The 15,293-nt window shown below is 44.9% G+C and overlaps 1 protein-coding gene across 1 annotated transcript; it reads right to left on the minus strand.

Annotated features, from left to right (window-relative positions):
- Positions 1-3,071: 3,071 nt before the first annotated feature.
- pkmb (pyruvate kinase M1/2b) lies at positions 3,072-12,344 on the minus strand. The gene is made up of 11 exons (XM_079743114.1): positions 12,269-12,344; positions 11,017-11,171; positions 10,462-10,553; positions 9,134-9,265; positions 8,630-8,816; positions 8,037-8,307; positions 7,632-7,782; positions 7,004-7,156; positions 5,377-5,543; positions 3,998-4,179; positions 3,072-3,688 (listed from the first exon to the last, which is right to left on the minus strand). The coding sequence occupies exons 2-11, from the start codon at positions 11,159-11,161 to the stop codon at positions 3,582-3,584; spliced, it is 1,587 nt and encodes a 528-aa protein (XP_079599240.1). The 5' UTR covers positions 11,162-11,171; positions 12,269-12,344; the 3' UTR covers positions 3,072-3,581.
- Positions 12,345-15,293: the final 2,949 nt, after the last annotated feature.

Raw genomic sequence — 15,293 nt, forward strand, 5'->3', positions numbered from 1 at the left:
CGTTGAAACGCACCCTCCCGTGTCGTGGTGAGATGTTTTGTTCAACTGTTTTTCGAGTTTTGTTTTTAAGGACGTGGCGGTATGTGGGATGTGAGCTATATTACAAAGCAACGTTGTTCTTTTTTTCTATACAGAGTGGTCGGACAGAGGAAATTAATGGACAATGCTGGGTATTTTTCTACAGGATATTGTTACTTTGAATATGGTAATAAGGTATATAAATCGAATCCCTCATGAAATAATGTATTGACTCATAGCCAGCTAATGTTGTATGTTATTTGTTAAAAATGCTCTTGTATGATTATTTTTTTGGTGTAACCTTTGAGCTACGGTGTTTTATTTAGGGATGATCAGGAATCCCTGCTTTCCTTCCTCTGTCCTCTCATGTGGTGTGAATGGAGGTTCAAAGAGAAACAGACTTTTGTGCGCCTCTGCTCCACAACTTCAGAGCTCACCCACTGCGACTCTGTTGGCGATGGTATGTCTTCCAACGTATTGACTGCAATAGCTGTGACGCAAATGCTTTGGTAGCGCATTCACTTTTCAAAGACCAACGGCATTGAAGTTTTGAATGTCACTTATTGTCGACAGATGGTTATGCACTTTAAAAGAGAAGAGAAGTGGTATCTAAGGATGTGTTAGAGAGGTGATGGTGGGTGTATTTCCGGTTGGGTTAATAGATAGAGATGATATGACAGAAGATGTATTATAGAGGCTTGATGATAGAGGAAGTGTGAGAGAGAATGAATGACAGAGGCTGAATGATAGAGGCTGTATGATAGAGGCTGTATGATAGAGGCTGTATGATAGAGGCTGATGGTACAGGCTGTATGATAGAGGCTGTATGATAGAGGCTGATGGTAGAGGCTGTATGATAGAGGCTGTATGATAGAGGCTGTATGTTAGAGGCTGTATGATAGAGGCTGTATGATAGAGGCTGATGGTAGAGGCTGTATGATAGAGGCTGATGGTAGAGGCTGTATGATAGAGGCTGTATGATAGAGGCTGTATGATAGAGACTGATGGTAGAGGCTGTATGATAGAGGCTGTATGATAGAGGCTGTATGATAGAGGCTGATGGTAGAGGCTGTATGATAGAGGCTGTATGATAGAGGCTGAATGATATGAGGTTGTAGGTTGATGGCAGGGAGGTCACTTGCACACGTCACCTTGTCGTCGGGCTGAAGTGCTCTCTCTCTCGCTGTGGCGTGGGAGATTACTCCATAACTGTTACTAGGTAATGTCCCGGTGGAAAACGAAGGAATAGAATATATATGCCTGAACCAAAGCTTGGTGTCCAGTGAGCACTGTATGCAATAATCAGCATATTTATGTTTTGGGTTGTTTTTTCGAATTAAAAATATGTTATACTGTGAAATTAAGCACATTTCCTTTTAAGAGGGAAATTGTAGAGGGGTCGGTGCGGGAGGAATGGAGGAAAGAAACCGTCCGGTTGCTGCCAGCTCTTTGCACTGTGATTGATCTGAATGGTTTCTCGCACCAATCTAAAGGGCTAGTGTTGGTGACTTAGTGACGTAGCGCTCATGAGAAAGGCCCCTCTATGAATCATCCTGCTGCATATTTGTATAATATTGTTTTCATCTTACAAAGTTGAAATCTGTAAAAAACAAAAAAAAACGCCTGGCAAGATATGTTGAGTCTATACTCTGATAGCTTTTTTTTACTTTGATTACTATTTTTCTCAAGGAGTCCCGCTTTCCCAAAAAACTGCACACATCCTTAACACCTTTATTCTAGATCTTTAATTCCATGTCGTTAACATTGCGTCTGTTCCGGCGCCGCTGATTGACTTAAGGAACCGCCATCAGTTGGTCAAAAGGTCAGGCCTCTCTCTGGGGAAGACCCGCCAGGGACCAACGGCTCCTGGTTGCTAAGCGACGGGGCCTGAGGGGCCGGCGGGTGACCCTGCAGTGAATAGAGTGATCAAATCAGTCAGGAGCTGGTCACCACCAGTGGACCAGATCAATCCCTCACTCCTCATTACCCCCCCCCTCCATGCCCACTCTCTCCCTCTCCCTCGCTCTCCCCCTCCTCCCTGCAGCATCTGGAGAGGGCTTTGGCATGAGTTTAATATTGTGTTACATTGAGCCCATTTTTATTTATTTATTTATTTATTAGTTGTGTTGTTTTTTTATTTCAACTGGGAGAGTCTGCCCGTGTCGTGGGATTTGGCTTTCGGTATCAACAAGTCAACATATATTTATTTATTCGAGCACTTATTTCATTTGTATTATTTTGGGCTGCCTTTTTGACTTACCAAATCACATTATTCCATCAAGTGTGTGTTGTCGGTCTTATACATTTATTTTAGCTATTGAATTCAATGCAATAAAATAACATATGGTACATACGGCTGCCGAACCAGATTTTATTCTGTATTTAAATATATCGACATGTGTATTATAACATGTTACATGAGAGAGAATCATGTATCATGCGGAGGTCCCTAAGCTTAGGGTGGATTAGGAGCAATTCTCAGCTACAGCATTGTCTATCACTGACATGGACAAAGTCTGGGTTATTCCATGCAATTTCCTTTTGTGGTTCATTACAGAGAAGCTGCTCGGACACGCTACCACAGCGATCCCCACCGGGGATTAATTTACAGAGCTGGTTCGTACAAATGCTGGGGCCTTGGGATGCAGAGCTGAACGACTGATCCCTGAACTCAACACTAGATGGTGTGTTTGTTTTAGGTTCGGTGGATCCGGTGTCTCTCTTAATGTAGAATCAATAGTCCGCAGGGGGAAGTTTACTCAAAACATCAACTATGTATTTCAGATATCAACACTCACTTAGTGTGTTGTCTAAACAAGACTGGAAGATAGATAGCTAGATAGATGGATAGATAGAGAGAAAGACAGATAGATAGACAAGACAGACAGACAAGACAGACCGATAGATATATAGATAGGTAGACAAACAGAGAGATTGATAGATCGATAGACACACAGAGAGATTGATAGTTAGATAACAACAAGAAAGCATTTGATGTCAATGTTTATTTTTAAATCCATGTCATGTCAACATGTCACAATCCAGATGGCCACTGAACTGAACAAATGTCTGCATTAGAACTCAACCACATGTTCCCCTCAAGTTCCCAGCTTCCAAACCAAAAGGTCTGACATGGCATTCTGTGGTAACAGTGCAAACTCAATCAGACACAAACTAACAGGACAAAATAAAGATGACAGAACATCATAAAATAATTTGCATGTATTTGCCTCAGGACAGACACACACTAATGGAAGAGGACCCAGACAGTGAGTAACACATCTGCAGAACACACAAGTGGAATCAGGGTGGGTAGGTGGAAGAGGACTGCGGGTTACAATCGGGTGGGCCTTGTGCTGTCGTGCTGTGTGGGGTGACTGTCTCAGAAGGCTTGGGACCGGCCTGGTGGAGGTGGAGGGGACAGTGGTCCTCTATAGAAGTTGGACTGAAGGGAGAGGAGGGACGGAGGGCTTTTCTAATGCCCCAGGAGGGGGCGTGGAGGGTGTGTGGGTGTGTGGGTGGGGGGGGTGGGGGGGGGGGGGGGGGGGGGGGCAGGGTGTGGTTCAAGGCACCAGGACAACGCGCATGGTGTTGGTGTACCCTGCGCCCGGGCGCCAGCCTGTCACCACCAGGATGACATCACCAGACTTCAGGAAGTTGCGGTGCTTGCCTGGAGGTCACGCAACAGAGGAGGAGAGTTCAGAGAGATGTTAAAAACGCAATTAAAGATTCCCAACTTAGACATGTCAGTGTCTCTGCTACGATGTTCCACCCACAGCCGAAAGGCACTGGGTTCGATCCCGCGCGTCTGAAAGCAACTTGCTTCTCAAATTACTTATCTCAAGTATCTAATTTCCCTGTAATTCGCTTTGGTTAACCAAATTCCGATTAATTACTGAATAGCTAATAGTAAAACCATTCCCCTTTGAACAAGCTGCATAGGACAGCGGTGGTGGTTGTCATGGCGACGTTCTCTCACCATACTCCAGGGCAAAGTTGACCCTCTGGTCCACGTCCTCGGCCCAGACGTCGTTGGCGGGCTTGGTGTAGAGGACGGGGTAGATCCCGCGGTATAGGTGGGCCTGGCGGGCCGCCTGCCCGCACCGGGTCACGGCGATGACGGGGGAGCGGGGCCTGTACCGTGACAGCAGGTGGGCTGACCTGTGGGCCAAACCAGCCAATGGGAGGCACTGCTTAGATACACATTTTAGTCCATATTCAAATATATGTATTTTTATATATATGTAATGATATATGTTCGAAGAAATAGATTCGAGGCGTTTATACACCTTATTCACTGCAACCAAACAAATGCATGTAGCAGTGCCTAGATACACATTTGAACGTACAAAATATATGTATTTTTACATATTTGTAATGTTTGCAGAAATAATTCAAAGCATGTATGCATACTGTTCAGTGCAACAAAACAAATGTATACGGCAGTATCTGTTGTTGTGGAATAACGTGTACCAGCAGGCTGGACAGGCTGTGTCTGCATGCGTGAACTCAATAGGGAGGGTGATATACAGAGGGAGATAAAATTAGCTTGGGGAAATGCTAGGGTTCAGATCTCCAAAGGTCAGCGTGGGAGCCATGTAGCAGCTCTCCTGTGCCAGCCTTCTGTTAGGGGGCCTGGGGACTTATGATCAGGCACTCGTCAGAGGAAAGACCGCGACTCAGAGGATGCATTCCAATAAGGCTCGTACAGCAGAATGCATCATGGGACTTCTTTTGGCGATACTGCGCTATTTTCTGATGCCTCGTGGTGCGGTTATGTGTAGTAGTAGTGTAGTAAATAACCTAGGCTAATTATTAGCTAATTATTATTATTTATTTTACCGTGCTTCGAATGAGAAACCCTGGGGTGCTTTCAAACACAACAATGTCTCCCCATAATCAATCAATCATTCAATTCAATGCTGAAAACACAATCATTACCGATAACATTCCTATGCTCCTATACTGCCGAAATGGAGGCGGTCATTGCGATTTTCACGTCCTGATTTACAAGCCCTTTGATTACTTTAATGTTACTCTGCGATTTATGTATTCCCACACAGAAAGTGTTTTGGGGATTTTTCAACCAGGCCATTAGAAATGTGGCCATAAAGAAGTACGGCCATAAAGAAAGTCTGAAAGTTGTCCCAAATCCACCGCTTAGCTGTCCCAATTCCAAGCTGCTTGTTCTACTTTACCTACTGCTCCGCTCACTGACTGCTCCTACACTCGAAGATAAAGTGAACGAGCCACAGGGAGCGAGAGGTAGGGAAACGGTTTGGAATGGAGCCGGAGGGTTAGAATTGCCCTGGAAGTGGGTTTCGGGGTGATGGGGGGGGGGGGGGGGGGGGTACGGACCTGCCGGTCTTGGTGAGCACCACGATGGCGCTGGCGCAGCACTTGAAGGACGCCTCGACGGTGCCGATGGCGATGGCCTCTGTGGGGTCGCGCGTCAAGTGGGAGGTGCGGCGCAGCTCCTCGAACATCTGCCTGTGGTACATGGCCGCCTCGGCCTCACGGGCGATCTGAGGGAGAGAGAGGGAGGGAGCGAGGGAGAGAGAGAGGGGGAGTGGGGTGAGGGAGAGAGAGGGGGGAGAGAGGGGGGTAGAGAGAGAGGGGGAGGTGAGGAAGAGATAGAGAGGGGGAGAGGGAGGGGGAGAGAGAGAGAGAGGGGGGAGAGAGGGAGAGAGGAAGGGGGGGAAAGAGAGAGAGGGAGCGAGATAGAGGGGAGAGAGAGACAGAGAGGAAGTGGGAGAGAGGGGGAGAGGGAGGGGGACAGATAGAGAGAGAGAGGGAGGGAAAGAGAGGGGGGAGAGAGAGAAGGAGGGGGAGAGAGGACTTGTGAATTATAATAAACCCCTATCTTAAACTTATTTAGATGTTAGTTTAATACAATATACCATTGTAACACACTTTAAAACCTATAATATGCCTTGTACTGCCTCAATCCCACCACTGTTGTAGTTGTCCTAGTATTGGTTTTAGTGATGCAACATATAAGGACAGTTGGTTATGAAAGGGTTAGGTTAACACAAAACAGTCAGTAAGTGCTGCTGGGGAAACCTGCATACCTGGGATGCACAGCGGACCCTGAGACTAACGTCCGGGTAGCGCTGTGGTTCTGCGCTGCAGATCCAGAGAGCCACACAAAGCCAACGAGCAGCACAAAGCCACACACAAGCATGGGTGAGAGTGGACAGTAGTGGACACATAGGTGGGGTGAGGCGGTGGTGAGAGAGAAACAGAGACAAAGCTGGTTCAACACATCATGTACGAGCATTTAGTCATAAATCCAGTGGAAAATATTAGTCAACATTCCATGCACGCACCAAGGTAAGTAACGATGATGTGTTTTTTATCACATAATCTAGAAATACGAAACTTTTCAGCAAGAAGGATGCAAATGTCTAAGGATTTCTTTTGATGCATTGTTTGGTTTTTACATCGCCTTCAAGTGCTTCGGCCTTGCATCTTTCATCAATAGAAACACCCCATACCAAAGTAATGAATCATACTGATGCATATCGTTTCTGAAAATCTTTTAAAACAAATCCCCCAACCTCACTTCCCTGTTTCTCATAACCACTCTGCATTACGGCCAGTTGTTTTTAGACACATGCTCATGCAGCATTTCCGTTGTATGAATCGATTGATCTCAGCCAAACATCTCTGCCTAATGACTAATACCTGCCCCCTCACCACCTACTGACAGTAGTCATTAATCAGCACTTATGCTACTTCTGGATGCCCCTTATTCTGACATGGTTGTGTGTGTGTGTGTGTGTGTGTCTGTGTGTGTGTGTGTGTGTGTGTGCGCGCACTAGCGTACCCTTTGCTGTGTGATCAGCGCTGGCATGTGTGTGCGCGTTTGCATGTGCGTGTGCGTCTGAGTGTGTGTGCACTAGCGTACCCTGTGCTGTGTGAGTGGTGGTGGTGTGCGTGTGTGTGTGTGTGTGTGTTGGTGTGTGCGTGCGCCCTAGCGTACCTTGTGCTGCATCATCACGGCCTCCAGGGGGTAGTCTCCCTTGGCGGTCTCCCCGCTTAGCATGATGGTGTCGTTGCCGTCCAGCACGGCGTTGGCCACGTCGCTTGCCTCGGCGCGGGTGGGCCGGGGCTTCTTGATCATGCTTTCCAGCATCTAACAGAACCAGACACGGACAAATACATGTTCGCAGCTTAGTGAGCAGCAGTGACATCACAGTGACGTCACACACTGTTACGCCTCGTGCCCGCTGCACCGTCTGTTGACGGATCCCCATTGACTTTGAATGGGGACGGACGCGCAATGCATTGTGGATCCATCCGTTCCGTTGGATCCGTTGGCACCGTCAAAAAGTTGAAAAATTTTCAACTTTTTTGGCAGCGACGGATCCGTCATCCAATCAGATTGCATATGCAAATTTAAGCACTGTGACACTACTCGGGCTCTGATGACCCTGGAAAGCTTCCCCATCTGCCAGCCACGCCTTCCGACGTCCTTTGACTGACGGTGCAGTGGGCACGAGGCGTTACTCTCGAGTGCAGCCCATGTGTCTTATTCTTTGTAAGTCATTATCTTGTCCTCAGCCAATCAGGTTCCAGGTTCACGACAGCGGATAACGTCGATCACACACCTGTGTTGCACACGTGATGGGCTTTCCGATCCTGTTACAGCGGCCGGTCATCATCTTCTGGGCGATGAACACCTTCTCTGTGGGGATCTCAATGCCCAGGTCGCCGCGGGCAACCATGATGCCGTCACTGACCTCCAGGATCTCGTCAAACCTTTACAAATCAATAAGGAATCAATGGCGTACGATGTCATCATCTTCCATTCATCAACTTACATTCATATACATGTTACAAAGGAGCAGGTAGGGGGATGGGCGTCCTTCTTGAGAACACTTGTCAATAACATGCTAACCTCTGCCCGGGCCGTGTCTCCATATATCAGGTGTGACCTTTGACCTCTGCCCCGGGGGCCGTGACTCCATATATCTTATAGCGTGACCTTTGACCCTTTGACCTTTGGCCCCCACCTGCGCACGCCCTCGTGGTTCTCCAGCTTGCTGATGATCTTGATGTTCTTGCCCTTCTCGCCCAGCACCTTGCGCACGGCGTGCACGTCGTCGGCCTTGCGGATGAAGGAGGCGAACACCATGTCCACGCCCTGCTCCACGCCGAACTGCAGGTCCTGGATGTCCTTCTCCGACACGGCGGGCAGGTCCACGGCCGCGCCCGGCAGGTTCACGCCCTTCTTGCTGCCCAGCAGGCCGCCGTTCTCGATCTCGCACAGCAGGAAGTTGCTGCCTTTTAGTCACAGGGACATATACAATATTAATAACAACTATAATAATACTACTACTAATCAATGTCCCACTTTTCTGCGTTTTGCAGTGGAATCAATGGTTGGTGGCTGGTACCACTTGATCACTTATTTTTACATATATTTACATATTTGTATCTATTTACTTTATATTGTATTGTTGCTGCTATGTGGCAGTTGAGGAACGAAGCATAATAATTTGACTCTGTATATAAGATATAATAAAAGCAATTACGATTCTGATTTGAGTGGAATTGTGAAAGAGTTACAGCTGCTAAGGCTAGGAATGGGTTTCACGTGACCTACCGATCTCCTTGACCTTGAGGGACATCAGGCCGTCGTCGATGAAGATGTGGCTGCCCAGCTCCACCACCTTGGTGATGTTCTTGTAGTCGAGCCACAGGTGTGTCTCGTCACAGTTGTCCATGTACTTCTCGTCCAACGTCAGCTTAATGGTCTCCCCCTTCTTCAGTTCCACCTCGGCAGTACCGCTCTAAACCATTGCACAACAACAACGTTCAGTCAACAGCAGGCTGCGGTAAAAAAGCTCAGTGTTTTCACGTGTTTTCAGTGTGTTGCACGTCCTGGGCAACATTTTACACCATTAAATGGAATCATTATTTTGTTTTGTTTGTTATTATTGGTTCCTCTCTTAACAGAACAAAAGACAGTAAGCCCTCGGACACAGGGATAGTGAACGTATTTATTTCTGAGATTGTGATGAAGAACAGCATCAGGCGTGGTAGCTGTGTGTAGCTAGCCCACGGGAGCTATCTCAAGCAGTGCTCTAAGTGTGGTTGTTGAACTCACCCCCTTGATGAGTCCAGTCCTGATCTCGGGTCCCTTGGTGTCCAGAGCGATGGCCACGGGCCGGTACTCGTTTGAGCCGGGGACAAAGCTCTCTGCTGCGTCACGGACGTTCTTGATGGTTTCGGCGTGGTACTAAATGTTTGGAGAAAGGATTTATTAAATTGCGTGCTGATTTGGTTTTTGCACTGACTGCATAGATTATGTAACAGTTCCTTTTTGAATCATGAGCACTATTAAGCTTTCTTAAAGACTCAGGTATGAGAGAGAAACACAGATGTACTGTTTAACTATTGAGAAACTGACTCAAGAAACTGAAAGTTTCTTCATTAGATGAGGAACAGACACGGCTGCTCAAGGTCATATCACGTAACAACATACAAAAAAACGCTAGCCTAGGAAACTGCGACACATGACATTGGCACGTGCCATTGTCTAATTTTAGTACTCAAAGAACAGCCTTCAACAGACTCTAAGAGGTGTGGTTGATCCCTTTGTGTGGTCATAAGGCTAAACCTCAGATCACAAATAATTGCACAATGCTAATTTACAAAACTGAAACTAAACCTAATTAGTAGTTTGGAAAGAGCTCATAATGTCCCTGGCTAATGAGGGATAGCCGTTGGGTCCACTGAACACTGCTTACCCGCCGAGCTAGGCTAATAATAGCCGTACCGACAACTGACACACCAAGGAAACGGGGGTCCAATTTCATCCGTCCTCCTTTAACAACTTTTTCATCTACATTATTGTGGGGTCCTAGACTGATACTTTCCCCATTCAGTTGTGCTTTAGAGATACTGAGTGTGGAAATTAGCTGGGCCAGATATAAATAAAAGTATAATAATTCATTAAACTTAATTATCAAGTATAATACATTAAGTATCATGGAATGCGAATGGTTTTGGAGGGTTGATGATCAAGTACTCAATGTACTCTCTTTAGTAGTATCACAGCTGGTGGTGGTATCATCATTTCAGTGTCACCCCGTTTAAAAAGGTAAAAAGGCATGACTTTTAAAGGCTAAAGGTGGGTGGTTTTAGATCCAGATACTTGCTCCTATCCAATTGGATACTGCTAAGCTACATCCAACACGAGACGCTGAAGGGCAAATGTAAGAATAGCACTCTCACTCGCAGCCACCGATTTGGACTCTGGGACATGCTTAAGGTCAACTTTGGAGAGAACTTCATGGAGAAATTAAAAAAAATACTTTATGGCGATACTAGTGATGATGCTATTGACGACCGCCGGAAATCAACAAACTCATCAACAAAATGATGCTTGAATTGATAAATGTCGACTGATAAAGTGTATCACTCCAGACTGACCTCATGGGTTCCATGAGAGAAGTTCATTCTGGCGATGTTCATCCCAGCCTTGATCATCTTCTTGGCCATCTCCACAGACCGGGAGGCCGGCCCTGTGTGGGGACGGGGAGGAAAGGTCAGGTGTCCGCAAATAAAACACACTCCAAAACCCAACCCGACCCTGGATGGCGGCAGGGAATGTAAGGTACATGGGCATCCTTTTTGTAATTTTGTCATGAATCAGAATGTATTTATTTACCTCTGTATATTGTATTAGAATTATTTTGCACATGGCGTTTTGTTTTCCATTTTGAATGTGTATTCTTATTTTACTTTATCAATGCTGGGGACTAAAGTATTATCTTATGTTACTATAAGTGTGGGTTTATTATAACTGGGTACTCAAACAGAGGAGGGTGTGTGTCCGCGCGTGTGCGGACACACACGTGGGGGGGGGATGGTCTGTGCGTGTGTGTGTGTGTGCTTGGGTTTGTGCGTGTGTGTGTCTGTGTGTGCGTCCGTGCTTGCTTGCGTGCGTTTGTGTGTGTGATTGTGTATGTGTGCATGGGGGTGTACCGATGGTGCAGATGATGCCAGTGTTGCGGGACACAGCCGGCTCCGAGTCGATGTCCAGGAGGCACATGTGTTCCAGGTGGGTGTCGGCCATGGCAGCAAGGAGCTGCTGGGTCTTCATGATGGCGGCGCCGGTTTCTTTAGCCATGACTGGATACCTGGTGGGACACAGGAAGACCACAGGGTGCCGTCAGACCCACGGTGTGCTGAGCTGAGGTCGGTATAGGACTATTTGTAGACATGGAACTATTGAAACCTTGATATCTGAGGCCTTATTGGCAGGCCCCTTCTTAAAGGCTTGATGTTGACAGTGACCACTACTATGGCTTTCTATCTAAATTCCCAGTCCAGGATGTGACAGAAATGATCACAGAGTGAAAAGGTGTCATTATGGCATCCAGCAGAGACCAGAAAACCAGGGATGCTCTAGAATGAGTTCGGAAAGATCTTGTCGATGCTACAGATGCATGAAACATAAACAGGCCATTAAAATGACTTCACCTAGGTGACTGACAGAAATGCCCTTTGCAAAGCGCAACATAAACAGTAGGTCTATACTGGCCTGCATGACTGCAGACAAGCTACTCTGCATTCCACTGGACATGTAAGCTGAGCAGTGCTGGTTAAGGGAGACTCACACACAATGTCTGTTGATATGATGTTCATCTTCAAAGAAATATGGGACTTGTTTGCACGCAAAATATAATATGTACCTTTCACACGAATCCAATGTATACTGCAGTCACAGGCCTAAATGAAAGTGATAATGCAAGTGCTCTGTACTATCAAGTTGTACAATTCAAGTTCTATAAATCTATATTTTATCGAGATTAAAGTCAAGTTCAGCTAGTAAGAGTATTAAGAGACCGTTAGATCTCCCAATGAAAATCATAATGGTTGGTACTGGCGACCTTCTGTGAATCTTTGGATTAGGGCAACAGTTTACTTCAACATATGTCTACATTTTCTCACGAGGAAGTTTTTATTTTAGCGCATACATAGATACACTACAATTTCTCCAAACTATGTACCCATATTTCATAAACAGGTGAGATAAGGATCATGTTCTTAATAGAGACGGCGGGTTTCTTTTTCATTGTTAGTAATTGATTTTGACATAATAAATGCGCTATTAAACAAACCTGCATAGGGAAGAAATTAGAGGTATAAAAGCCATTCCTCGGAATAAAATAAAAGTCCTTCAACAACAACAAAAAAGATGTGAACCCAAAAGTGATATAAGAGATGGACTCACCTACTGGGAACTTGCAGGGACCAATGCACCGATTGCTTAGGCGCGCTTCACAGTTATTCACCCAACTGGCCGGGACTACTTTCAACTGCGACAGGGGGCAGCAGTATCCATCCGATGATATTGGAGTAGCTCTTGGGAGGGACTCACTTTCGATGCCCCTATAATTGTTTTGTTGAATGTTTCGTGTAAAAGTTCACATCTGAAACCTGAAATACCAGGTAGGACAAGTTTGTATCCTAAGTCAAATAAATAAGTACGCTGTCTTATTGACCAAAAAAAAAACACTGGCATGTGGCTCCAGAGGGATCTGTAGGCCTACATGCCATGAGCGTAATCGATATGTTGGGCTATGAACATAAGGCAACAGCTAGCTTTTTAGATGTCTTTTGAATAAGATGGATCACAAGTACGTCTTAAGTCTTAGATGTTCTCTTAAATTATTCTCAAAATTGATCTCTCTCTCTCTCTCTCTCTCTCTCTCTCTCTCTCTCTCTCTCTCTCTCTCTCTCTCTCTCTCGCTCTCTCTCTCTCTCTCTAATATATGATACACGTGAACCTCCTAAGATTGCGCAATTTGATTGGTTCGCTATCTCAGGTAGGCGAATAATCTTCGGCGAATAATTGTTAAATATACTGACTTCCTACACTTGTTAAGGGAGATGAGGTGTCCTATGTGCACAAGTTTCCAGTTCCTGGCACGTTATGCAGCGGACTTTTGTATCATGGAATCATTTTCGTTAATTACCATGTTTTTTGCAATCAAAAACCCCTTGTAAGTTTTGAATCCGACACGTCCATAGAGCATATACGTATTAGTTGTGTCACACAACTTGTGTGACAAATAACTTGTGTGGCATTTGCACTTGTGGTAATTTAGAAGCATATTTTAGAAGTATTCCCAATAATTTAATTGTAAAGACAGTTCTATCCCTATAGACAGAATTGGTCGAAGAGTCAAAAATGTTTAGCATCTAAAAAGGCATGTATACCAAGTTTTAGAAATGCTCCTTCAGCAGGGCTGCAGGGCTGGTCGTTTGGCATTTTGAACGTGAATTACAGCGCCCCCTATGGACGAAATGGTACCATAACGTTAATACAAATGCCATGGACATACTTTAAATCTTTTGGGGAGTTAAAGAAGTACAATCAGTAAAATAGATATCTACAAAAACTCTCTGAATACCATAGTATCTTGTTTGATGAGGATCCTGTCCAAAGTCTATTATATTACAATATAAGACAATACAATGTTAGACAATATAATACACCTATTATTTTCTATTGCAGTCTATTTTCTTCTATTTGTGTGGGTAAATTGAGTGTTTAACAACGTCCCTCAGATGTATGTCACTCTATAGGGCCTAAGCTGACCATAGCATTATACTAATTAGGCTCCCGATACCTCCAACCAATCACGTTGCTCCGAGCTCTAAGACGGTCTCTCTGGTGTTGTTAAAGGGAAGCAGGGCCGAGGATCACTGAGTGACAGCCAGATGGCCACCCTGGCTATCTCCTTTAACCATCCTGGCTATCCCACTTGACCGTTTGCTGGCAACTGGTGTTGTTTCTTTCCTCTCCATCCATGTTTAATAAATCTAAACTCGACATATACTTTATTCAGATGACTCAAGTATTACTGGCTTATTTTAACAAATGAAAGAAACCAGAGACAACTTTATTTAAATTGTACTGCATGTCGATCAAGTCAAGGCCAAACACAAACACAAACATAGACAACAAAATGAACAGATGAGTTTGGTAAAGAAGTAAATTGTAATCAAACATCTTTGTCAATTTAAAAATTCTGTTGGCAATGTCAGAGGTACAGTGACATATCAGTGATGTCCAAAATAAGTGGACTTATTATACACCCAATGCATGTCTCAGCATGCATGACTGAAGTGTCGGTCAAATTTGTGTCAAATGTGATCACTTTGAGACGGCTAACAGGGGTCAATGCAGGGAAACAGACTAGTTATAGGTAGGAATGCAAAACAGTGGACCTAAATATGAGCACAACGGCTGCTTCATTTACCAACTCTCTCTTTATCACCTCTCTCAACTCTAAGACCAATACATCCCTAGAACACATATTTCCTTTAAAGGTTTTCTGCAATATTATTGTGTTATGAAAGCTTTTAAAATATCGGTTTCCTACTCACAGTAAGCCTGTCTATTTTGAAGAAAGCTATTGGAAGTGGAATTCAACACAAATTAAATGGCAAACGTTTTCTGGGTCAGCCCAATAGGCCTACTGGGCTGAAGGGAGGAGAACTGTGTGGATGGTGCACTAGCCCACAGGCACACATTTGTAAAAGACCATATGGCTCTCTGATGATACAGCAAGGGGAGAGGTCTGTCTTATAAACCATACACTGTACATTTTCTATAGAACCATTGCTGGTTTAATTGTCGCACCTTACTTCATTTGATAATTATGTCGTATTTGTATAGTTTCACGGGTCAAGAAGGCAAGCTCCGAATGCTATGATAACAGAACGATCGGGTGCGAAACTAATGTAGAACAAAGCATTGTTTCAGTTACATGCCTCGTTAGACCAAATGAACTCATGTTTAATCAGCCATGCAAATTAGTTAGCGCGCAGAAAAATATGTCTCTCAGCCCTTAAAGGTTCCAACACCACCCTCCACTCACCATAAAAATTAACTCGCACCATGCTGACAGACATGACTCAAAGAAGATAAAGGTTGCGTGTGCCTTTAAGAGAACAATGTCCCCCGCTACATGTCTCGCTCTGAGCCTCATATGTGGTGGTTGGCATCAGCTGTCCTCAGTGCAGTGGGTAGAGCAAGGACATGTTTTTCCTTCATATTGTCGGAGCAAGGTAAATATTGGAAACATCTACCGATCACAGGGCAAAGCAGGCGACAAAAAGGAGGAGAGAAAAAGGAGAAAAAAAGACAAGAATTCAACTTTTTATTCAAACAGCCTATGGAAGTTGATGAGGTTTTTCTTGGGGTAAATACAATTAGACGCTGAAACAACAAGCAAACCAGGATTGCT

Source organism: Pollachius pollachius (genome assembly GCF_949987615.1).
Source record: "Pollachius pollachius genome assembly, chromosome: 9".
Lineage (NCBI taxonomy): Eukaryota > Metazoa > Chordata > Actinopteri > Gadiformes > Gadidae > Pollachius > Pollachius pollachius.

What these genes read in the sequence shown, in the direction of transcription:
- pkmb (XM_079743114.1), bottom strand. Translation starts at nt 11,161, where the DNA reads ATGGCTAAAGAAACCGGCGCCGCCATCATGAAGACCCAGCAGCTCCTT. An exon ending in AACCACGAGGGCGTGCGCAG is followed by an intron (nt 7,783 to 8,036) that starts GTGGGGGCCAAA and finishes TGATTTGTAAAG; the next exon opens with GTTTGACGAGATCCTGGAGG. An exon ending in CCATCACGTGTGCAACACAG is followed by an intron (nt 7,157 to 7,631) that starts GTGTGTGATCGA and finishes TGGTTCTGTTAG; the next exon opens with ATGCTGGAAAGCATGATCAA.